The 25,497-nt window shown below is 44.7% G+C and overlaps 1 protein-coding gene across 1 annotated transcript in view; it reads left to right on the forward strand.

Annotated features, from left to right (window-relative positions):
- SFMBT2 (Scm-like with four mbt domains 2) overlaps nucleotides 1-25,497 on the forward strand; it is a 105,474-nt gene that overhangs the window by 52,795 nt on the left and 27,182 nt on the right. The window contains exons 7-10 of the mRNA XM_009882959.1: nucleotides 9,889-9,990; nucleotides 10,655-10,802; nucleotides 16,266-16,348; nucleotides 19,834-19,960. Of these exons, the coding sequence (XP_009881261.1) occupies nucleotides 9,889-9,990; nucleotides 10,655-10,802; nucleotides 16,266-16,348; nucleotides 19,834-19,960 (460 nt within the window). The remainder of the gene's footprint in view (nucleotides 1-9,888; nucleotides 9,991-10,654; nucleotides 10,803-16,265; nucleotides 16,349-19,833; nucleotides 19,961-25,497) is intronic.

Consider the following 25,497-nt stretch of genomic DNA (forward strand, 5'->3'; position numbering starts at 1 on the left):
CCCTACAGAAATCCATCAGTGAGGAGAGCGTGAGTGTGTGCTTGCTCCACAGACATGAGCGGTCCCCAGGGTGAGCATGTGCACGTTTGGCTGGATTACGACTTAAATTGCTGCTGTCCCTTGAGCTGTGCGCGATTGTGGGCAGTGTCACTAATACGCCATGAAACTGGTCCCAGGTGGTGGTGACGGGAAAGCAGATCCTCATTTGTAGTGGGACAAATGGTTCCTCTGATAGGTCTACCAGCCCATCATTGCTGTCAGTGGTGACAATCTTTTGGTTTGGTGTAATAGGGTTTGGTTCTACCTGAGACCTCGTATGCCATGGATATGAGCCTGAATTATCAACGCTCAGCAATGTGGCGGAGCTGAACTGTGTGGCGGTCTTCGGCAGCAGATCCAAAAATCTTTTGCACAAACACAGCCTTGATCGCCTCCTGGCATCCAAGGAGAGAGGACAAGAGGAAATGGCCTCAAGTTACGCCAGGGGAGTTTTAGATTGGATATCAGGAAAAATTTCTTTGCCAAAAGGGTTATCAAACATTGGAACAGGCTGCCCAGGGAAGTGGTGCAATTAGCTTCCTTGGAGGTATTTAAAAGATGGGTAGACGTGGCGCTGAGGGATATGGTTTAGTGGTGGTTTTGGAAGTGTTAGGTTGATGGTTGGACTCAATGATCTTAAAGGTCCCTTCCAACCTAGACGATTCTGTGGTTCTATGAGAGGGCACCAGGCATCAGACCACACGAGCTGGTGACAAAAAATCAGGGGGAAGGCTGCAAACTGGATCTTCTCTTTTTCTGGTGGTATTTTACACTTGGCCATATGTTGAAAGTGTTTGTAAAATGCTTTAGGATCCTTTCAGAAGGAGCGTGATGTTCAGCTGCCAGAAAGTGCTGCTATTATATAGTTACTAAACATAGTGTTTTGCAAACTGCACCTCCTGGAATAAGTTTTTTCTTCGCAAAAGCTTTTTGCAATGCACCCGCTATTTTGTCATTCTGTTCTTTTCAGAAAACATGTTGTTGATCCTTAAACTAAATACAGACAGGATTTTCAAGGGTGTTTGAATAGTTTAGCATCACAAATTGTTCCAAAAGGCGACAACCCAAGGAGGTGTGTCCTTTGCTGTTTCTGCTCTGATTTCAGGGTGATGTAGGGATTCCCCACGCTTGGCTAGGTATTGGTCATAAATGATGGCTTAGGCTTCAGAGGACACCTGAGAAAATGGACAGGGATTTGGGTATGAATAAGGGTGGTTGGATTATTACTGGGGCCTGATTTCAGGTTTAGCGTGACAATGTCAGTGGTTTACTTCAGTGATGGCATTGCTGGTGCTCTCTAAGAGAAAGCCTTGCCATCAGGAAGACAAACTCCAAACACAGCACTTTTGAGCCCAAATATTTCATAATCAATGCATTTTGTTAGAGCTGTAGCTTGGGTAAGATGAATGCTGGACATGGGTTGTGGGATTTAGTTTCCTAGAGAGAGGTAGATCCTGGGGATCTTCTCTGGCATTCCTTTATGCTTTCCCTGGTCTCCTGTCCCATATCTGTGGGTCCCATGCGGATGTCATGGATCCTCAGGTGTCTTTCAGCTCACCCCAGACAGCTCTGTTTAGGCAACTAAATCCCACACAGGTTTTGGGGTGCTCATCATCTTTCCATAGATGTTGTATAGGGGCATCCTATTCCCAATTCCTTCCAATTGCTGTGAAGTGGGTCCCGATGACTAGCTTGGATGAAGCTGTCACTAGCCATATCCCTAATCCAAACTCTGTTAAACTGCTTGAGGAGCACAGATGCTTAGGAGGGGAGAGGTGTTATCTAAGACAGGTGGCAATTCCTAATTTATAGCCTTTGGTCCAATTCCTCGTCTCCACCCTTTGGTCCTCCTTCCCTAAAGTTGTCATTGTTTTTTTCCAGCTTGAAAATGTTCTCTCTCTGGAAAAAAAAGCTCTACGCTATGCCCAGCCTAGTGTGCTGCTATTTCTAACTCAAGCTTTTTGATGTTTCCTGTGATCAGTAATGGTATTAATTAACAGAAAGACTAATGACTTGGAAGGAATCAGTTGGGACAAATCTCTCCTAAGGAGAGCAGTGGAGGTACCACCAGGCATGAACTGCCCCTGGAAATTCAGAACGGTGTGGTGGTTCTAGTTCTACACTCAAAAGTATGAAGGCAAATATTAACAGGACTCCTTCCCCCCTCTAAAATATAATTTTTCCATCAGATGAATTGTGCATTTTAATTATAAGAGTAAGGTGGACTATTTCTCCAAGACTTTGATTATTTTTAAAAAGGAGGACAGCATCTCTCAAAAGTTAATAAATCCTCTGGATGGTTTAGGGTGTTTTCTTCTGTTATTTGGTATTCTGGAGGAGTTTAAGTGTAAGATAGGGGAACCCAAGGATTACTCTCTGGTCAGAGACAATCCTGGCCTGAGTGGTTGAATAGATTTGAAGTCCAACAGGGTTTTTCTGTCTTCAGGCCCCCTTACAGACGGGCATGTGTTGATGCAGTAGCTTAAAACAGACGTGCTTTTGGTTTCAGTTGGAAGCCAAATCCCAACATAAGCAATCCCCAGCCCCTTCACGCACTGATGGCTTGGCTGGCCCTCGTTGTGCACGCTGTGCTTTAATAACCCGTGAGTCGCCATGTTGTTTGCAGGCTGCCAGATTATTTATACTCCATCTGTTCTTCCCCGTCCGTAGCACTCGCCAGCCCTTCTCCCTGACTGCTATTTGCCTGGCTGGGAGACGTCCATAGCGTCCTGATCTCCCTGTTGTTCGACTGCCTTTTGACCCACTCCTGTCGCAGCTCATTAAAGCCATTTATCTTTGTAAGACCTAATAACCGTCATTAGGAGTATACCGCTATGGTCCTTACAAATGTAGCTGCCATGGCGGCTCTTGGGAGCAAGGACATCTGATATCAAAGGTGCCACTCAGGTGAGGTGGAGTCTGGTGGCACCTCTGTGGACCAGGGAGAAGTTTTAACCTCTCTACAACTCCCTCCTGACCATGGGCTTGGCAAGGAAGTGGGTGGGGAGAGCAGTCCAAGGAGGTGAATGAAGCTAAGGCCCGTCTGAGCTGCCCTGAGGGTCTGTTTGGCTGTTTGAAAGCCAGGGTTGGAAGAGAAATGCTGGAGACAGTTCAGTCAAAGCATGCATGCAGAGTGGGAACTGGGTCCCTCAGCCTTCCTTGTCCCTCTGACTGTACTTTTACCACGTGTGGTTTTCTTTCTCTGTAACATGCCAGCGGTGTCTCAGGATGGTGACAGGTTAACAAAAGGGCCTGATCCTTGCTGCATCCAGGCTGAGTTTGGGGGAGTTTGTGCACAACGACCCGAGCTCTTGCCTCCCGCAGCCTTGAGCAGGGCAGTGTTTTCCACTGAGAGGGGCTGATGTGCACCTACAACCAGGATCTGCTCCCATGTAGTGGGTGGGTGATACCTAAAAGTCACCTGTCCAAAGGTGGATGATTTTTCCCGAAGAAAACAAAGGCCAGCTCTGGTCCATAGCTGTTTAGCAGGGCGGTTGCAGCCCACAGTGTACGCTCAATTTGTTTTCATCCTCTAATGAATTCCCAGTGATCTCTCAATAGCGACTACTGCCATGACATCGCTGAGGGCAGACTCGATCCAAAAAATTGCCTATGAGGACTCAGTCGCTCTTTGTGGCTGAGGTATTTATTTAGGGGTGTGAAAAGAGACACTGATGACTTCGCTTTGAGCACTCAAGTCAGTGTTCCCACCGGTGTTTTCTCCTTTCCACTTGATTTTCCCACCTGTGAAGTGGGGCCCATGCATGTGACACAACCAGGATTCGTTAACAAACGCTTGTGGAGCGGTGTGGCAGCCCTGAATGCTGTATGACGTTAAAAAAACCCAACACAACAAACACAAAAAACCCCCGAGTGGATGCATATCTGTCTCTCTTTACCTCTGCTGCCCGTGCTTCCACCGCCCAGGCACATCAAAGCAGGCGCTGCGTAGGAGGGGATCTTTGCCCTAATGCCATCTGCGGCGGGCCGAGCCATACGGAGAAGGTGTATTTGGATTTAGACCGGCTACTCTGCGATGTTGCTGTTTCTATGGTAACTATTTTTTATTCAACGAGAGGAGCTTAAAAAAATCTGTAGGGCTAAATTCGATCCTGGGCAGAAGCATCCGCAGTTTTTAAGGGGCTCTTCAGTAGGTGCAGTTGATAGCTGGATCTCGTGCTCATTACTTCAGGGTCATGGTATCTCTAAAGCCTCTCTCCCATCACCCTTTCCTCTTCATCCCACCCCACATGTCTACATTTGGGTCTTCCCGTATCTGCACTTGTCAAACCAAGGGACAGTTTGCTTGCATTGTGTCTTACCGGGGGGATTTTTGTCTCCCTGCAGAGAGTGTGTTTTTAGGGAAAATTGCTCCGTATTTAGTTGATGAAGTTGATGAATCGCAAACAAGACTGATTCATCTGAAAATAATGCAGAGGATTGCATTTGGGAGGGTTTCTTTCTTTATTTTTTTTCCTCAATTAACAAACAAATGCCAGATTCCTGTAGAGGCAGTTTAACCACTGCTATTACTGTGTTTGTGACTGGTTACCACACATGAGCTTTGTGATTAAAATTAGGCTATTAGAAGCAGCCAGTTTCTTGGAGAATTAGAGAAAACACTGGGGGAAGCGATTTCTTTGAAAACAAAAACTGAGTTGAATAATATGTTTCCAATCATACCAGATGGGGCCCACTTCTTCTGTGTCTTTTAGTAGGGTAAACCAGGAGAGATGTGACTGAAGGCGATAGCATTTCACACTGTTACAGTTGGTGAGGATTAAAGGAGGTTCAGGTCAATCATTTATTAAGTGCTCAGTGTTTCTAATCAGCCTCTCATCTTTGCAGCTTTTCAGCGTTCAGATGGAGTACTGAATTTTGCACAAAGTTGCAGTCTCACAATTGGTGTGCATCTGGCTGTCCTGGACCAAAAGAGCCCTCAGTTTTAGGGTATTTGAAAATTAGAGTTCAAATTAGAGCCTTTTCCTCTTACCTATACACTGTGTAAGCTGCTGGGTTTAAAATGAGATGACTCCAGTGTTCTGTTTTGAGCAGAATGGGCTAAAAAATGAGCATTTCACAATCTGAAGGCGGTGCCCTTCATTGGGTTGGTGGACACGGCAACCAGCCCGTAGTACACAGTACGGCTTCCCTGAATGTCATGGGCAAAGCAGCTTGGCTGTGTCCCCCTGCTCTATCTGCATTACCTGGTGAGGTGTAAAATTACCCAAGCTCCATCCTTCAGTGGCCAGAATGCTGCTGTGACATGGACAAATTTGAGTTTTACACTTAAATGACATTTATTGAGTAGAAATACTCAGAAGCCAGATTTAGCAAGATATTTAGGCACCAGAAAGGGCAAATGAGTATGATGGTTTTGAAGTATATCTTTTTGAGTTCAAGACCTAAAGCCAATGCTTAGTGACTTTATTATTAGGACTTAAGCATGTCACCCACACAGGTACTGTCTGCATTCTTAAGAGTGAATACTTTTGTAAATCTGCTTGTGGATCTCTTTTGGAATGACATTTAGGCTCCCAAGTCACCTGAGATTTTTGAAATCTGCAATGCTAGTGGCTCATTAGCTGCGAAGGAGAAAATGATGCAACTCTCGCAGTACCTAAAGAAGAGGGTTGGGAATTAGGAGCCTGGTTCTCCTCCCAGCGCCGTTGCTGACTTGTTATTTGACCTTCACACATTCCAACTTCCAAGCCCTGCAGGTGATGCTGGTTGCAGGGCGCTCTTGCAAAACCCATCGGTATTTTTGTGGAAGGGTTGAGGAAACACATGCTGTAAGAAGATGGAGATGATGATGCAGACATGTATCAAAGTGGGGCTGCCTTCCAGATGGCCCGGGGGGTCGCAGCCTGTACACACTGGCAAATTTGCAAACGTGTACTGCTCTAAAACTGTGAGTGTGGGGCTGAGTTTAATTGCTTCTTGGGGTTTGTAGTGAGAGCCGCGACAGCCCTGGCTTTTGCCAGTGCGTTTGGGCTGTAAGTGGCAGACATTCGGTGGAGGGTTGTGCAATTTTGCGTTCGTTACCCGTGAGCGCCGTCGCAGGCTGTAACCCATCACATTAGAGATTGGGACCCTTTGAGTGAGCGACTTGTGGTGCTTGTACCACGTTAATTCATTGTACTTTCCACGGTATGATTTTTCACTTCACTGTAAGGGGATCACAGAATGGTCAGGGTTGGAAGGGACCTTCAGAGATCATCTAGTCCAACCCCCGCCGACAGAGCAGGGTCACCTACAGCAGGTTGCACAGGAACGCATCCAGGAGGGTTTTGAGTATCTCCAGAGTGGGAGACTCCACAGGCTCTCTGGGCAGCCTGTGCCAGTGCTCTGCCACCCTCAAAGTGAAGTTTTTCCTCATGTTGAGACAGAATTTTCCGTGTTCCAGTTTGTGCCCATTGCCCCTTGTCCCATCACTGGGCACCACTGAAGAGAGTCTGGCCCCATCCTCTTGCCACCCGCCCTATAGGTATTGATAAGCATCGATGAGATCCCCTTTCAGTGTTTTCTTTTGCATCCTTGTGGGTAGTCGATCCAGCTTACTTCACTGCTCTCCAGCAGTCAGAGGGTGTTTCCATCACCCACTCAAAGCTTGTGAACCCCAGGACGGGTGATCTGCTGGTGTAAATCTGTGTGGTCAGTGGGGCTGCTCCTGGGAAGCACTGACTGCCAGTAGGAGTAAAGGTTCACCTTGCAGGAGGCTATGAAATGCTCCGAATGGTCAAAAATACTCTGTCTATTCATCTCCATTTCAAAGAAAACTCACTCAGAGTAGTTGCTAGAAAATAATGGCTGGTGACATCTTTGTAGGTGGCTTTGAACGCCGTGAAATAGCGGTAAAGGGTCGAATTCTGCCACCCATAATAATTTCAGGCATTTCTTTCACTCGGCTGCAGAGCCTGGTGGGGACCAGGGGAAAGTCTCACCCTTTCAGTCCTCTCCTTGTAGCTGCTTTTATTAAAGAGGCATCTTTCCTGTCGCTGTGAGTAAAGGGAGGAGAGAGCAGTTCATTAGCCAGTGTATCACTTTGAGTCTAATACTAATTAAAAGCTTTGCCTTCACTTCTGTGGAACCTATTCTTAGAAATTATGTAAATTAATTGGAGTTTTGAAGAGGAGCATATGCCAAATCCTAAGTAATTCCCTGCTGGCTGTGGCGACTCCAGCACTGGAACCAGAGAACGGCCTCAGGATCTTTTTTTTTTTTTTTTTTTTTTCCTTTGGCTGCTGCAAAAATCTAAGGCTGCTTCGGTAAATTTTGATGCCTCTCTTTAGCAAATATACAAGAGAGATCAAATATCCAGACCCTGACCATTTGCCAGAGAGCCGCAATACAAAGGCTTTTTCTCCGTGAAAGCTTTTCCATCTCAAAAATGACATTTAACACAGACAAGCTTTTTACTTCCGCAGCCCTTCTCCAAACAAATGTACGTTCCCGCTTCAAAGAGGATTTTGACCCTCAAAAGGGAGACATGCCTGAGATCCCACGAACTCCCCTTGCGAGTTCACTCTTGCTGTTAATTTAACGGGGAAGATATTTACGTGCTACGCTGAATGAGAAAGGAGATTTGATCCTAAGGTACATAGTGTGTGGAGAAAAGGGGATATGTTTTTGAAGTGAAATAGCTTTAAATAGCTTTTTTTTTCCTACCTGATTATTTTTTTACCCTTTGAAAAAGGCCAAAACAAATAGAAGGAGAAGAACCAAAGAAAATGATTCAAATAAAAATGAGAAGCAATATGGTTTGGTCTCGATATATTTGGGTCTCAACCAACAAATCACTTAAAAAGTTGATGAAACTACTTGCATGTTTAAAGATAAACATGATTAAGTACTTTGATGGATCTTGGCTTATTACGTATTGAAGCTGGATACGAGTGTGAATTGAATCCTGGAACTTTTGGTGGGGAGATGCTGCAGTGTAAGCTTGCTTCCAGATGTACATTTTGCAAAGTCGCCTTTTCTTTACGACCTCACCCTAAGGATTAAGAGGCGCCGGGTGTGGATCCTCATGCAGGAGGAGGCAGCCCTCCAGTCCAGATGCTTTTTGCCTTTGGAGATTTGAAGTTCAGTGCTGGCGAGGTCTGATTTTTGCGGCCGTCATCTTTTCCCGGCTGAAGCCTTTTCAGGAGTGAAGTTGGCAATTTCGATAACCTGTCGGTCTGATGCATCCCTGGTACAGTGCAACCTCTGTTCTCTTCCCTGGTTCAGACTTCTAGTCAGTGAAACATTCTGTGTGGAAAGCTGCTTAAAATGGGTCTCCTGTCTTTCTGGGGTCTTTAGTGATACGGAAACGACTCCCAGCAAGCACAAGTATGGCTGATGGTTATGCTACACTGCAGGACGCCCAAACTCCTGAACGTCAGCTCCTCCCTCAGCCATTAATTAGTTCGTTGAGCTTTGGGCCAGTATTACTAAGTCTTCCTCACTTTCCCATCAGTATATACTTCTTTTGCTGTAAGATTAAAACCATTATGATTTTTTTTGACTGCTTTTTTGGTTCTCACATAAAAGGCTCCATAACATCGCAGGTTGTTAAGTTGAAAACAGCAATTCATTTAGCTGTGGTTGGAGCTTGTGAAAATCCTTATCTCTAATGGCAGGGGGGAATGTGAGATCCCAAAATAGAAGTTGTTAAGTCTACAAGTGAAGACAGTTCTTGGGAAAAGAAAGCACAATGACATACAACTTTGGATCAATAGAAGATCATTTTAGAACAAGAATACAACATGTAGCTATGAATATAGATGGGAATGACATTGCTCACTGCTTGTTAGACCGTAAGCTTTCTGCATGCATTTTGGAGTCATCTGTATGTGTGTGTTAAATATAACATCTCTTTTTATGCTTGTATTGGCTAATGCACAGCTGGTTTAGAAATACTGTAGGATATTTTCATTGAATGAACACAAAATATGATCATTACTCTGGAATTAGGATGCCAACTTGTACACCTGTTAGATAGGGATCATGAGGGATGGAGTAATTTGATAGATATTAAACACTAAACTGGTGGCAAATCAGGGCTGAACCCAGGTTGCTTCTGAGTTTCGGGGCTGCATCCCCAAAGCTGCTGTGTGCATCCCTCGGGGTGCAGCCAGGTTTGATCCTGGGTGAAAGTGTTGTTGCGGGCATGTACTTAAACATAGTTGCATGTTTTCCCACCATCACGTTCTCTCGTTGCCCTCATTTTGGGTCCGAGTTCATTGTGGGGGGGTCCACCTGTAGTCTTCTTACTGGATAAAAGACCTTCCCATACTGCAGCACATGGAAACCAGCCCAGGTCTTTGTTTTGGTGCCCTGCAGGAGATGGACATCCATTAGGGTAAATCAAGGCCATCCTGAGCTGCTTCCACCCATGTTGTGCATTACCCTTGGGGACGTCAGGTTGAGTCCTGACACCTCCGGATGTCTAGTTGTTCTCAGATGGTAGTGGCTGTCAGAGGTGAAGAGGCTCTGCCCAGAGGAGATTTGCAAGTAGCAATTTCTCAGACAGATCCTCATTTTGGTGAGCACGATCTCCATGTTGGCTAAGTTCACGTTAGATGTGACTGATGAGATGGATGCACATTATGCTTTAGATATGATAGGTTTGGTTCTGCAGATCTGTCCTCTAGTAGTGAAGCTGTCTCCTCTCTTTCTGTGATTGTGTTGGCATAAAAAGAACATAGGACCAGGAGTGCCCAGTTGGAGCTGGAAGTCAATCTGGTAATCAGCTAAATGACAAAAGCCACATGGACACATTTCAGATAGATTTTCAAATGTATCAACCCCTTCTTGATGGACAGCTCTGACACACTTTGTGTTCCTCTTCCCTGTTTCTTCCTGCAGGACCACGCTGATTTGCGAAACCACTCCTTCACTGTGGGGATGAAGCTGGAGGCGGTGAATATGAGGGAGCCGTTTCATATCTGTCCTGCATCAGTGACCAAGGTGAGCTCCCAGAAAGGAGGGATGAAAAGAGCCTGATTAGGAACCTCACTGATTTCTACCGTATTTAGGAAGAGTGTTGCTTCCTTGGCTGGAGAACACATAAAAAAATAAATTTTAAATCCATGGATGTTCCTAATTAATGGATCGTTTCTGTCCAACAAGCATGACCAGGTGACTATATATGCACTTAGATCTAGTGGGGATGAGCATCTCTACCACTTCCATGCAGAAAAAGGGGATCCCTCTTTTATCCCTGTCTCCCCTCAATGCATATGTGTTTTCCCTGCACATCTGGGAAACTTTTGAAATAAAACAGCTGGATGGGGGTCAAGGGGTAGCTGGATATTTAATCCATACTCTCAAAGGCAAGAGAGAGGAAGGCTGTGTGTCTCTAGGATCTCCTCCAGTCCCTGCTCAGCTATGGGCAGACTGAGTGATCCTGAACCCCAACACTTTCCTTTTTCTCAGTTTACCCATCTGTAAAACTTGGGCTTTGATTTCTTTGGTAGAAACACTTCAATGAAAAATATTAGGTGAGAGCGGGATATTTTCAGGAGTAGTTTGATTCCAGAGTCTGGCTGTTTTCAGCTTTCTGTTGTTCCTAATGTTACAGCAAATTTAACTTCTGCTTTTGTTTTCTTTTTTTTTTTTTTTCACCCCTTAGGTTTTTAACAATCATTATTTACAAGTGACCATTGATGACTTGAGACCTGAACCCAGCAAAATCTCAATGCTTTGCCATGCGGATTCCTTAGGGATCTTGCCAATACAGTGGTGCCTTAAAAATGGAGTCAATCTCACACCTCCGAAGGGTTCGTATTCCTTTTTGGTGATTTTCAGGTCTCCTCTGAAGGAAGTTTGCTTGTTATTATCGCCTTTAAGACAGCGATGCTGTTCACTACGGAGCATCACCCGAAGTATCTTGAGCAAGAATAGCTTTCTTGAGTCACCAGGGCTGTTCTGGTTCATTCCACCCTGCGAACATCTCTGCAAGTGCCTCTGGCTGGTGGAGTGATGTCCGTGTGCTTTGTAGTCTGTAGTCTGCACCAAAGCCTAATGAATCCCTGTAAAATGCATCTTAGCGATGCTTTGTGTGTGGAGGGAGCAAAAGGAGCATTAAAAGTCATATACTGGAAGCAAACCAGGCATCTCCCTGTAGCATCCACCTTGGTACAACCCCGAGGCCAAGCCAAGCTCCCAAATCGAAACGTCTAAACTAAACTCACAGCTGCCTGCCCAAGAGTGTGTAGGCATTTCCTCAGCTGTCTCAAAAAATCTCAGGCGAGGGCAAATTGCGAGTGGTGTTCAGGTCAGAGCCAGGAGAAACAGCCTCCAACCGTGCTATTTCCCAACTTCGTAGCAGTGCAGTTAATTACTTGCGATTTCAGACAACCCCCTGCGGTGCCCAAGCAATATTTCTTCACTTGCAAAATGTGTTGGCTCTTTGGAATTTCAGATTTTTGAAGCTGGATGGGCTGTTGACCCTTAGCCAAAAATTGGTGTTGCTTGTGAGAAAAAGAAAGGTTATAATAAATAAATAAAAAAAAAAACCAAAACCCAGAGTTTTTCACATGCAAATTTATCTTAATTTTGGAAAAAGTGTGCTGCTGCCAAACCCAGGGAAGCAAAGGATTGTTCCCCACCAGATTTGGAGTCCTCTTATGTATATCCAGAGTGTCTCTGCAGCACATGTAATTTGGAATTCCCACCACAGTCCTGGAGTCCTGTGCGTGCAGCTGCATATGGTACATCCATGATTACTCTGTTGCCTTCACTGAAATAAATGTGCTATCCGAACGTTTAGCTCCCTCCTGCTTAAATCCAGGTGTAATGCCTCTGTAAGTATTCACTGATATTGGCCAGAAAAGTTTCTAAAAATTAAAGTAAATGGAACGTTTTGTTTTTTTCCACCCCAAATTCACATGCAGCTTCCCCCAAGGCCAGCTAATTAACTAAAGTAGACCATAGGCCAGACATTTCTCTTACAGGGTCATGGCCTAATAATTTCCAATCCGTGCTGGTACAAAGCCTGTCTGAGATGGTGTTTTACGGGTCAAGTGCACGTGAACTCTCTTTTAGATGCCAACATTTTTCGAAGTTTCTGTAGCATCCGTCATATGGATATTTCTCAGCTTGGCCAGTAAAGTCTAAGGGGCAAGTAGGTATCTGGTGGGATGCCTGGTGATTGGGGTCCACCTGAGAAGGTGTAGGAAGCTTCCCCTAATTCCCCTGATGAAAATAAAGTTTGATTTCTGCTGTTGGATCAGAAATCTGCTGTTAAAAAAAGGGTATAAAGCGAGTGGCAGGTAGATGCATGCTGTATTTCTTATACTGTGTATGAGGACTGCATGCCCAAACTGCATCTTAGCACCTTTGGTGTCAAAAACCTCTTCCATCAGCAGACACATTCTTTGAGTCACTAAAATATAATCAGACATTGGAATGATTTATTTAAAAAAAAAACACCAAACAAACACAAAAGAACAAAAAACAACAACAACAAAAAAACCACAAACCACCAAAAAAGAAAGCAGAGGGAAAGTGAAAAGCATCCAAACCCCCACTGAGGGAGCCAGTCTTCTCTGAGTAGAATAATACCAGCTTTGGATAAAGAAATAACCAGGAGTGATACAAGAGGGCTGCAACGCTGCGGAAGTGAGGAAGGCTGTGGTGTGAGCTGGCCGCTAATGAGCGGGTCTGTAGAAGGAGGAGGAAAGCGCACCATTTCCACTCAAATCACTGGACGGCTCTTCCTGCCCTGGGGTGTCCAAAATTGCCCCTTCTCACATGCAAATTTAACCAGCCTCTTGCTTCCCCAGTGCTCACGCATTCCCAACCAATGTCACCCTTAACAGAGAATAAGTTGACAGTATTCAGTGTTGCCCAAACAGCTCTCCCTGTTGAAAGGTGAGAAGTTCCCATAGAGCAAAAGATAACAACGGAAGAAGTAATTTTTCTTGTTGTGAAAAGGATTGCTTTGCTGACTCTGGGCCTGGTTTTTTTTTTTTTTTGGTTAATTTATGGTTGGCAAGGAGGTTTTCTGATTTTAAAATCTACTGATTTTATTTCAGCAGAAAAGTGTGCGAGGTTGGGGTATTTGGGTTCAGAGTCCTTTGTTTGTCTGGTATCCATTCTCTTGCCTTTTTGCCTATGACACCTTTGTTGAAGCCAAACATACAGTAGCTGAGTCATGAACAGGAGGTGCAAACATTTGCTACTAGAAACAGAGAGCAGTATTTTCCTGTGCAGTGCCAAAAATGAATACCAATTTACTGCCACTGCATAAACATTGAACAAGCGCTGTTTATATTTATTAGAGCTGGATTTATAGACCACTTCCTTTTAGACTAACAACCATTGTTCCTTTGTATGAGCTATTAAGAGGGGGGAAAACGTATCAGTAGCACTCCTAGTTGTAAGGCTTATTGAGGAAATGCCACTTCCAAAACCTCCAATACATTTGTATTGTTATATTTGCTTCTGATTGAACTGCTGGGCTCTTCCATGCTGAGAGTCGAGGTAGAAAACACAATGAGTTTTTACGTGTTTGGGGATCAGCAGGTGAATCACACAAGCAAAACTTTGAACGTTATTACTTGGGCTGAGCCTTAAAGGGTAACAGTGTGTGCTTATATTGTGGTGCTCCATGGAAAGGCCATATACAGGTCCAGCCTTGTTTGAAGCTCGTTCCTGAGTATGCACCTCTTGGAGTCATCCTGGTTGGGCTGATGAAGTGAGTTATCATAGAATCTTTATGGCTGGAAAAGACCTTTAAGGTCATCAAGTCCAACTGTTATCGAATTCTACCAAGCCCACTTCTAAACCGTGTCCCTTAGCACCGTATCTAGACGGCTTTTAAATACATCCAAGGATGGTGATTCACCCCATTCCCGGGGCAGCCTCTTCCAGTCTTTGATAACCCTTTCAGTGTAGAAGTTTTTCCTAATGTCTAACCTAAACCTCCCCTGGTGCAACTTGAGGCCATTTCCTCTTGTCCTATCGGTTGTAACTTGTGAGTAGAGCCCAACCCCCACCTCTCTACAACCTCCTTTCAGGTAGTTGTAGAGAGCAAGAAGGTCTCCCCTCAGCCTCCTTTTCTTCAGACTAAATAACCCCAAGTCCCAAAGTCTACAGCAAAACGTCTTCCAGGAGTTTCAGTGGTGCAGGGCCAAGCCAACAAGTGCTTGTGTGGTGACAACTCAGTCAGGTTTTTATACCTTTTCCATCATCCACTCTGCCAAGATTTTGTGTAGCTCACAATTAAGATGCAAAACCTGTCCGTGAGGGGTTTGGAGATGAGAGAACAGGTAGAGTGTGGGCAGGTTTTTGGTTCCCTGAAGACAATGTGGTCTGGCAGCTGAAGTGGACCTCAGGTGATTTAATGTAGACAACTATGCTGTGGCAGTCCCCACCTGAGCCCCTCACCCTAGCTCCTTCTGGAGTCAATGGAGAATGAGAAGGACTTTCACAGGGTGATTCTGCTCTTCTGCAGGCAGACAGACAGATCACCTCTAGATCTGCCTGTTTCTCCAATAACTTTTTAGGGAACCCAGGGTGACAGGCACAGCTATAGGCGTCTCCACCGCAAACATCTGTATGCGGTCACATGAATCCCCTTCTGACGTGATACGCGCTTCTAGTCCTGTTTTCCATTTAATTTGATGAAGCTGAAAAGTATCTGGCAGACAAATAACTGGAGAGAAAAAAGGAGATGGAGAAGAAGCAGAAAGAAAATACTGTTGCAGAATTGGTTATTAAAAAACAGTGCAAGGGTTATTTTTTTTTTTTGTATGAAAAATAAACATTCTGTGTAAGTAATTGCCCTTTTTTACTTCTCCGTGCATGTTTATTTCTAGCTTTCCAATTATTATGCACTTCAGTGCCCCACAGAGACAGGCATCTTTTAGGACCCTCTCTGCTCAAGGCTTTATCTCATTAATTTGTTTGTCGTGTATGCAATCACTAGGACTAGAAGTCCATCTTATCCCAGATACTTGCATCTAAGCAGGATGATTTGGACTTTATTTTCAAAATTTTTACCACCTTTTCTGGGGTCTGGGTGACTGATAGGTGACTCCACTCAGTATTCCAGTCCTTTTTTGCCTGCAAAAAAATTCACAATTTTCATTGTCATAAATGATTCATTCCCATCTGATCTCGAGTGTCCCTTTTTGACTATCAATGAAAAAGGCATTAAGGGATGTTCTGTGAAATGAGGCCAGGCCGAGATGCCAAGCAGGGAGCCTGAGGGAAGAATTTGGCTTTTAGGTGACTCCTGAAACTTTCCAGTTAGAGTAGTTCTGCAATAATGTTATTATGTTATTGACAATATTGTCACAAGGCCCTGGACAGGAGTAGCACTTACTGGTTTCAAGCACTGTAAAAATATAAACTAAGAGGCAGACAAAAAACCCAAACCAAAACAAAACCAAAAAGCAAATACGAAACCCTTTCTCTGTCCCAAGAGTGTATTGCCTAAATAGCCAGGTAAGAAGAATGGACCAGCAGAGGTCTGTTTAGTCACTTTGTGATGGGACCATTTGAGAGATGCTCATATAAATCAATGTTGCTTTCCTTTTTTACCTAGAAGCAGAGGCTGAAGGGATCATCCAGTTACTGAGACTTTAGTTTGTGAGCTGGGAAATCTTCGTTTATTTTTCTGCTCTGCTCCAGATTTCCATACAGCCTTGGATAACATGCTTACTGTGATGGGATTCAGCTCATGTACGCTGAGCTGCTGGAAAGTCAGTCATGTAGGGTTCACCCATATCAATGAAGAGAGAGGAGAATTTATCTCACGCTTTGAGGGAGAGGATAGATCAGCTTCTGGTTGTTCTTGCCCTCTCCCTGTCCACTGTTGAAGGACACTTGATGTCCAGCTCCATAACCCAATCTTCTAGATAGCTACAGGAAAGAGAAAGAAGTCCATGACTAGTCCCACTGGGAAAATGGAGAGAGTAGCACTTCTTGGTAGTTATGGGTCTATCAAAGCCTGGGAGATGCTTACAGGAAAGGGGGAGTAAGGAAAAGAAATATGTTTTACTACTTTTTAACGAAGACGCAGAGTTTTCAAAGTGAAATGCAGGAAGTGTGTGAGTTGGGGCTGGAGAAACATTGGCATTGGCTCTCAGAGAACGTGCCTCTCATACTGCGTGGTTCACTGAGGTGGGATGGGATGCTGAAACACAAACTGTTGTCTCCTTGGGGCCTGTTTCATGCTCTGTCTCTGGTGTGAAGTGAAGGCTGATGGCACTTTCTGTTTTGTCATCTTGCAGGTTACTCTGGCCAGGACTTTGACTGGGCAGACTACCAGAAGCAGTGTGGAGCGGAGGCAGCGCCTCAGCTATGCTTTAGAAATGTAAGCTTTCTTTTTGCCTTTGCATTGCTCCTGTTGGTCCACATGAAGCACAGTTGCTTGCACGGAAAAGCTGCAGCAAGCCTTTGGGAGGTTCCCCCAGATCTGCACGAGTCTGTCTTAGGAAGGAAGCTAGAGAAGTGTTTCAGGTCTCAATCCCTGAAAAAGAAAAAATATTCTCTTACTCTTGTCTTTATCTGATTAATTTAGATTTCCTGCTCTTCATCTCCTCTGTGATTTTGTACAGCACCTAGCCCAAGAAGGATCTCAACTGACTGTTACAAGTAATTCAAGTGCTATTAAAAAAATGTAAAGTATTTAAAAAAGTTCCATATCATCTGACCCGTGTCACATGTTGGGTGTTTTCTCTGGCTTCCAGAGATAAGTTTAACCAAACTAAATGGATTTAAAAGCTAAGGTTGAAACTGTTATGATCAGAGTGTGAGAAGAGTGATTAACCCACATGGATGCTCTGGTCTTCGGGACAGTTCATGTGCTTCCTTGCTACAGCAACAGTGATGTGAGAATGAGCAGCGCATCATTACACTGAAGGCCATCAAGATCCAGAGCTTTGGAAATAGTCTTTTGCAGGCTGTTTTGTGGCAACGACAGTCTGCCATGGCTTCATCCGACAGGTATTCATCACTTGGTGAAAGGCAGATGTAGCCTTCTGCCTTTTCCAATAACCTGGTGCTCTTCTTCGTGCTCCCATCAACTGATGGAAGTTGAGATCCCATCAATAACTGAAAATGTATTAGTACCTAAAATGAGCGCATAAAAGTTTTCAAAATTAAGCGGTGTTGTGAATAGTGGACAAAAAGGTTCCTCTGGGGGTTACACAGCCTTTCACTGTACTCGGTGGGCATGAGACTGGGGCACAGGGTGTTTATGAAAAGCAGAATTGAGACAGTCTCACAAGACACTAGCCATGTTTTTGCATGGCATGTTGGAACCTCTGAAATGGTCTTTGTCATCTGTGGCGGCCCAAAGGCAGCCTGGCTTGGAACAGACCTTTGATGGTGAATTGATGAATTTGAACACTTTTTGTTGATGAATTCGAAAGACCTGTATCATCAACAGAGTTTGACCTGGGAAACAAGTCTGAATTAGGATTTCTTTGCCCCATTTATTCTGCCATCCTGTGCAAACCCCTCTGCCTCAAGGGACTTTCTATGATTCTATGACTCTAAGCTGAGATTTCTGAAAGTGCTGAGGGAAGCTGGACAACGCTGCATCGCACCAGCAGAGTGGGAGAACTGCCGTATTTCTTCTTTTCTGCAAGCACCCCTGCCTTTTCTTTGTATCTCTCTTCATTTTGTCAAGTAATGGATCTATGTGCTCCACACTGGCAGCCTGGAGAATTGTCTCTGCGTAATATCCTCTGGAGATTAAATCAGGTCTAAGCACTTTTTTTTTTTTTTAAGGAAACATTCATCAGATGAACATGTGTCTGTTATTCTTTCACTCTCGATAACACAGTTCTCACCAGAGAGATGTAATCTCAGTGTTGTCACTTGTGCAACCTCCCTGGCAGATCGGTCCATTTGTTTCGTGGCTGTGAGCGGCTCTTTGATAGAAGCTGTATTACAAGCACATCTTCCACCTAGTGCAGCCAGACGTGGTGCTGGAAGTGGATGTGCTGTAACCATTTCCCCAGGGGGGATATTTAACAAGGAGAGGCAGTTATGAATTGGATTGACATGACCAAATGCTTAGTAAAATAAACTCCCAGCTAACTGTTTTGCCATTGATTCTGTATAAATTAGCCTCCAGCACCGAATTGCAATGAAAGGAACCAGTGCGATGATAAATGACGTTTCCTTGTTAGGCAACATAAAAGGCATTTAAACAAACTCACCCTGCTTTTCTGCAGTCCTGGCCATTGGTAGCTTTTACAGGGTGAGGCTGATTGGTGTGCTGAGCAAGGCTGGTGACAGTCCAAGCAATGTTTGAGACTAGCAGCAGTTTCTTGGAAGGCCTCTTGATGAAAAAAAAAAGACCAAATCCAGAAGTTTTCAGTCTCACAAGGAGATCCCAGTGATCATTCAATGTGAAGTGCCCGTGGTTGTAGGTGCTGTACAAATAGCAGAAGGGTTGAATTTGAGCCTGGCTTTCAGTTGCCGGATGTCATTTTGAGTCAGTGACAATTACTACCCATCCTAATTATTACTAGCCAAAATCTCAGTCAAGGCAGGGAACCTTTTTGTGCTGCTGTGTGCAAACAGGGAGATGCGAGCGCTCAGAGCTGATGTGTTGCAGAACGGGTGGGACAGAGGGGAGGAATATGCAAGGAAAGGAAGCCATGGCATGGCCACAGCTACTGCATTAGTATGTTTTCAGGGATGGCGGTGGTGGTGATATTGGGAAGGGACTGACCTTAAGTGAACGGAGAGAAGACACTGGAAGGGGCAGAGGGCAAAGATGAAAGTAGGTGAGGAGTAGCTTGAGACTCGTCTTGGAGGGAAGGTTTTAGAGAGGGTTGTAGGGTCTTAGCATCCCTCTGCACTAGGATCACCTGCAATGGCTACAAACAGGAGCTGGGGTTTGTTACGGTAGGGCTGAGTCATCCCAGCTCTAGCAGGAGCAGGAGGGACTGGTCAGCAGCCTGCTGCTTTCATGTGGCTGGGCCAACCTCAACCTGTTGCTTCCCTCAGGCTGCCAGACTCTTAGTACAATGGCGGATGCTGCATTCTCCCAAGCTCATGACCCCACATTTTGGTCCTGTGTTTCTTATTTGGGGTGATGACCAGTCATCTGGGGATCTTTGCTGTCATATCTGGCCTGCCTTTACCTTCACTGGAGAAGAGTGGGAGGGCTTCAGCCTGTGAAAGATCTGTTTCTTTGGTGCTGTATTTAAGTGTACAGAGATACTGCTGTAGCAGTAAACACAAGTGGCTCCATCTACACCCACCTGCAACCAATGAACTTATGTACCTGAAGTCTACAGAGAAGGACCTTGTACATTCAGCTTAAATACTCCGTGAAGAAAAACATACTTGAATACATTACTCAAATTTCTCCAGCCTCAGCCAGCCTGGGGAACTAAACGTATGAAGAAGTTTTTCTGATCTCAGGCAAGGTGGGTTCCTTGCTTCACAAGGCTTCTCCTAACAAGATGAGAGATGCTGAAGCACAGCAAGTCTCTTTGTAGTATGTCATCAACAACAGTGGCCAGCAAGTGCATCAATAGCAAGCATTCAAATACACTTGGAGCTGGTGTGGAGTAACCTCCTCCCAGTCTCTGAGAGTTAGGGATTGCAGTAAACCATGAAATACATTGCTTCCTGATTTGTTACCATCATTGTTTTTTTCATACGGGTGTCCAGGGTGGCTCTGTTTTGAATTTGGATGCATTTGTGTTCTTCATTGTATCCTGCACTTCCAGTGAAAAGCAAACCATGCTAAATTTATGCTTCCCAGTGGACAGCCTAATTAAAGGCACGCAGTGCTGCAGTGCCATGCTTCAGTGTTGGTCTTTGCTCTTTCAGATATCCTTCAGCCGTGGCTTTACTAAGAACATGAAGCTGGAGGCAGTGAACCCCAGGAACCCTGCAGAGATATGTGTCGCTTCTATCACCTCAGTTAAAGGACGGTTAATGTGGCTTCATCTGGAAGGTATGTGCTGTAAGTGCTTCTTGTGTTTGTGTTGTTCACTCAGATGCTCTTTTAATTTTGTCCTTCATCCTCTGCACAATACTGCTTTCTCCAGCCTTTCTTTTTGATACACATTGACCAATAGTATGTTATTAAGAATTATCTTCCCCTGCTGTCTCCATGAGGGAGCCACAAGACCTTCCACCCTCTCATCCATGTGGACTCTATCAGCATGATCTCCATTGATGATAGAAACTTCCTCACTGCCATCATGATAGACCTCCATCCTGGGAATGGACGTTTGCCTCACTTGTGTGGCTGAGACTTCCGCTGTGATTTCCAACAGGCTCTTATGGGATCCCTTGTCCCCCCTGCAACCTCATTCATTCCTTTTTTCCTTCATTCTTTCCTTCCTTCCATTCTTTTTTTTTTTTTTCACCTTGGTCCATAAAACTTCTGCAATATGTGCTCTTCCTTACTATGGCCATTGCATGCTCACATCCCTCCTCTCTGTGATTGTACAATTTCCTTTGTTGATCTAAGAGAGCTCTTGCAGGCAATAACTCTATAATACAGATTTTAGAAAGCCATCATCCCATGGAGAACACCACCACTGTACAAGCAGTATTAGGAGAGGGCTGAAAAACTAGCAGAGTATAATACCATATCAGAACTGCCTTTCTTGAAATAAGGTAGAGATGAGCTCATTTTTAATGTGGTTTTGCTCTTGGGACTTTCTTTCTCAATTCACCTTGGCAAGGACTTCTTAAATAAGTGCAATTTAGAACAACACAGGGATTCTTCATATTATTGCTGTAAAAGCAGTGTTATTTTTAAAGTCACCAAGAGCAGAAGGCCACGCTCATGTAAGTGTTTTGATGGGCGCTAGGATAAACCATAAAGTAGTTGTAGCATGTGTCGTTGTCACAACACAGTTTAATTTTTACCCATCAAGGCAACACACTATTGTTTGAAGCTACTGGCTTCATCTGCAATGAATGTATGAGCTTCAGTTTCCCTCTGAAATCAATAGTAATTGGGTCAGCATCAACTACAAATGTAAGATGCTGCTTTGCTTTCTTCAGGAGAACCATGAATATCAAAGGCTCTTCTGGTGGTCCATAGTCCTGCTCATCACCAGCCTCTGTAAGATCTGTACTTCTGCCTCTTGATGAATGCCTAAGGCAGTCTCTTGTGCTGCCAGCTCGGACACAGAAATCAGCATCTTGCTGGAACCCTCCTGTTTGCAAAATAAAATGCATTTGGTTAAGCTACCATAATGGTTCAGGGAGACGTGATGTTAAAATACCTTCACCCCTTTGCCTGCAGTCACATGCTGATAGGTGGATACTGTGCAGCTCTGCTTACGCATTTCTGATAGATGCCACGAGATGTTTTGAGGCATCCCTGAGAGATTGGGCCGATGAAAGAGCAGCATCTCTTAAACACTTGTTACGTACAGCCCCAGGAGACATGGTGGCACGTTGTCTCAGTGAGCCTGGAGGAAAGCAAGGCTCAGTCATATTCTGCAGCTCAAGGGAGCAGTGCACATTGTTGGTTTCCCAGTCTCCTAACAGGAAGAAGGGATGGGGAGAAACGAAGCTTGTGCTGGGCTCCAGGTTGCAGAGTTGTCTTGCAGAGAGCAGAATCAAAAGGAAACAGAGCAAGTCTTTGCTTTGGTAAAGTCAGTGACACCCGCTTGCTCCATGGGAGCTCTGTAGCAGGAGGTGGGAGGGGAGGAAAGGAGTCACCCATGTTGTCTTTGATGGCCCATGTATGGGTGAGTATGGTGGCTCATGAGTAATTCTGGGCTGTGGTCAAGGTTGTTTCTGCAAAAGCAGTGTGAACCCTCATTCTCAGAGATTAATGCAAGTTTATTTTGGCCCTTCCAGGGTGAAACAGCAAGGAAAGGGTTAATGGGAGAACAAACCATAGTCAAGTATGTGATTTCTGGAAAAGGCAGAGGAACAGGGGTTGTGGCAAGGGGTTCTTGCAAAGATCCCATGTGAGATGAAGTCTCAAGCCTGATCTGCAGAAAAAGTCACCTTCCCTCCTCTGCAAGATGCTCATCTCAGTGTTTTTGGAGTGGAAGACAGTGGAAGCCAGACTGATATTACCTGTATGGTTTCATCATCACCTGGCGCATCACCTTCAGCATTGTGCTGTGTTGATTATAATAACCCAAGAAGTATTTCAGTGTCTGACAATGTGCAGTGCAGTTTGTACAAGAGGAAAAGTCTCTAATCAAAGCCCTTGAAGTTAGTAAAAATGTTGTCAGGTTACCCAAAGTACCTCACGTGTGCTAGCAGTTTGCTCTAAAATAGAAGAAAGGCAGATGTTCTATGGTGTTGAGCTCTACAAAAGTAGCATTATATGGTAGACAAGGCTTTCCCAACACTTCCATGATAAATCCCATTCTCAGAGATTTATAACTCAATTGCTACCTAAAGAGAGTTTCCTCCTGAGCTAAAGCTTGGCAGGCTGAATCATTCATGCTTCTTGTGTCTTTCCTACTAATCCTCGTGCTTTGGGCCAGGTAAGACCCGGGGAGAGCAGAGCTGCAGGCATGTGCCCGAATGCCGCAGAGGTTGGGGGATGTAGGAGAGCTGGGTTGTCCTCCTCCACCCCTGACACAGAGCTGTCACCCCAGGTAGTTTGTCTCCTATGCGATGATCTCCAGTGTACAGAGCAGGTACGACTTTGCATCTTTGCTTTTGGTAGAGCTGTGTGAAATGGTGGGTTTGGGGTTTTTTTTCATCTGAGGTAACTGGTTGCCTGCTGACTCGAGGCAGCTAAAGCTCATCTGCAGCCTGGTCTGGACAGGGGGAATGGCTTTAAACTGGAAGAGGGCAGGTTTAGATTAAACATTAGAAAGAAATTTTTCACTTTGAGGGTGGTGAGGCACTGGAACAGGTTGCCCAGAGAGGTTGTTGAGGCCCCATCCCTGGAGGTGTTCAAGGCCAGGCTGGACGTGGCCTTGGGCAACCTGGTCTAGTGGGAGGTGTCCCTGCCCATGCAGGAGGGTTGGAACTTGATGATCTCCAAGGTCCCTTCCAACCTAAACCATTCTATGATTCTGTGATTTTTGTTACAGAGCTGGAATCAACGCTTGTTTGAAATTCAATTCTCACTAAGGCTGTTGTCAAATTTATACCCATCTGGTCAAGGAATCAAGGAATCTGACCCATTTGGGCAAATCCCCTTCTTAAATTGCCGAGTGCCTTCACTTCTATATGCAGATTTTATGGGGTTTGGGAATCCTTCTTTCTTTGCCCCCCCTCCTCCTAAGCTGTAATACTTTCAGAGGGACTTGGTGTTCCCTAAACTCTTGCCCCTTATTGTGAATAGGAAGTGCTGTTTCTTGTCTCTTTAAATCAACTAGTCCTCAAAGACCTGGATAGAGGCAGGGAGAGGGCCACGCACTCTCGCCTTGCTCCCCTCCCTCATCTCTTTCTCCCTGTCTTTTACTCTTTTAATTTCTTAAAGGATGTTTTTTACAACTTGTCATAAAAAAAAACCCAAACCCTGTGTGCATCTCCTTGTCTTTTGAGTTCTGATATATAGATGCTTTACACTTGTTTTATATCTCAATACCAGGAATAGAATGATCTGTAGTAAAAGGAAAAGATGCAAAAGACTGCAAAAATAAAGAGAAGAGAAGTCTTTGCTGCTGTTGAAATACATGACTACGGTGTTACGCTAAAACTAGGCATTAAAAAGAACCACAAAACCCTGCTTACAGAGTTGTAAAATAAATGTGGCTTGAACTGTGGCATGTTTTTTTGGGCTCCATTAATACGCTATTGTTTCTCACTGGTTATTTATATTCTGGTAGCAGCAAGACTCCCCAACTGCCATGGGAGCCCATCACCGAAGACCTCGGGTCCCACCATTTATCATGGGCGCCTCTGAAGCTTTCATTGTTGCCCTCCCAGTTTCGCTGTTTGACAGCCCAAACTGCAGCCATAAAACAGGATGCAGTAGTTAAGCAGCATCGAGTTAGACATGAGGGAACATTGCTTAATAAATCACGCTTTGTACAGTAGCAAAACTCTGTAAACTTCAGGGCGAGCGTTTAATGAGCAGCAGTATAGTTCCCCCGTGGTGGAAGAGAAACATCGGGCTGATCCGAGGCTGTGTGCATCCCATCACTTTCTGCTACTTTATTACTCATCATCTGCATTGTTAATTTTTACTGGTTCATTTTAGATTTTAAAGCTGAAGCTTTCCGGTGTGAATTTATACACGTAATAATGTACACTCTCTGCACAGCCTAGGAATTTGAGGAAAACCCTTTTGTTAATCACTTCTCCAGGGAGTTTTTCCATAATTTTCCCTTCGAGTGTTTTCCGGAGTTGCTGCTCTATTCTGCTCAAGATTTGTAGCAAGAGATGGAAGTTTTCCGCACCCTATTCCCAGTCTCCCTCTTCTCTTCTTTTCCATTTAACCTCTCAAGTCTCACGGACATTTCTTAGTCTGAGACGATGGCAGCATAAAACGCAGCAAATGAAACTAATGAGTCTCGAACAAGCTGTTTCCCATTTATACGAGTGAGGCCAAACGAAACAGTACGGTGTCAGAAGCAGAAGGCAGGGTTATCAATTGCCAGAGGGAAGAAGCAGTGCCCGGGAGGACAGGGTAGCTGTGAATATGTCTTGCAAGAGGAATAGCGGTGTTGCCGGAGAACAGACATTGTGGTGCTTTCTTGCTCATCAGGGCAGCTGCAGCTGTAAACTTTAAAAACAAAATTTTCCTGTTCCATCCATTGTAGTTTTCAAGCAGGAACGTACATTTGATCTGTTGATTGGCTCAGAATAACACTGTAGAACACTCATAGTAATGAAAATGATGGATTTTCCCCTGGTGAAATTTCAGTGGGGACTGTGTTGAACTCTTGCTCTGTTTAGGGCTCAATCTATGGCTTGCTCACTTTGTGCCCGTCTTGCCACTGACTTCAGCAGTTCTCACATCAGTTGCTGTGCTGGATTTGTGGCATTAGGCAAAAATGTTTTGCCCACTGGAGAGTGCAGCTTTCAGTGACCTCTTGGTACTTTCTCATCAGGTAAATGGTTTTGCAGGGAACACCAGCTGCTGAGACACCGCATTGAGGCTCAGCTGCTCATACGAGCAGGTTGTGTCCTGTATCATGTGCCTTCACCCCATCCTCTTCCCTTCCTCGTATCCCAGTGAAACAGAGACTGTGTCTTCAATGTATAATGTGTGAACACAATGCAGGGCTCCAAGAAATACCATGAAGACATCCATGAATCTATCCAGACATCATGATTTCATTTTTCTAATTATTTCCTCCAGCAGTGTGAGCACCAGCACCTATTTTCCTGCTTCCTTTGGGTTTTCATACAACCATACGCTCTCGAAGCGCAGAAAGTTTATTACTAGAGACAAGATTGATCCAAATGCTGCGTCTCAGCCTCGATCCCATTCCCATCACAAAGTTCAATTACTGTTTCAATTACACTGCAAGCCCTTGATGAACATTCATTAGTGGGAAGTTCCCCATAGTCATCTAGCTGTGCACAGTCAAACTGCGCTGCGTT

The sequence above is a fragment of the Charadrius vociferus genome, unplaced genomic scaffold (assembly GCF_000708025.1).
Source record: "Charadrius vociferus isolate BGI_N301 unplaced genomic scaffold, ASM70802v2 scaffold32, whole genome shotgun sequence".
Lineage (NCBI taxonomy): Eukaryota > Metazoa > Chordata > Aves > Charadriiformes > Charadriidae > Charadrius > Charadrius vociferus.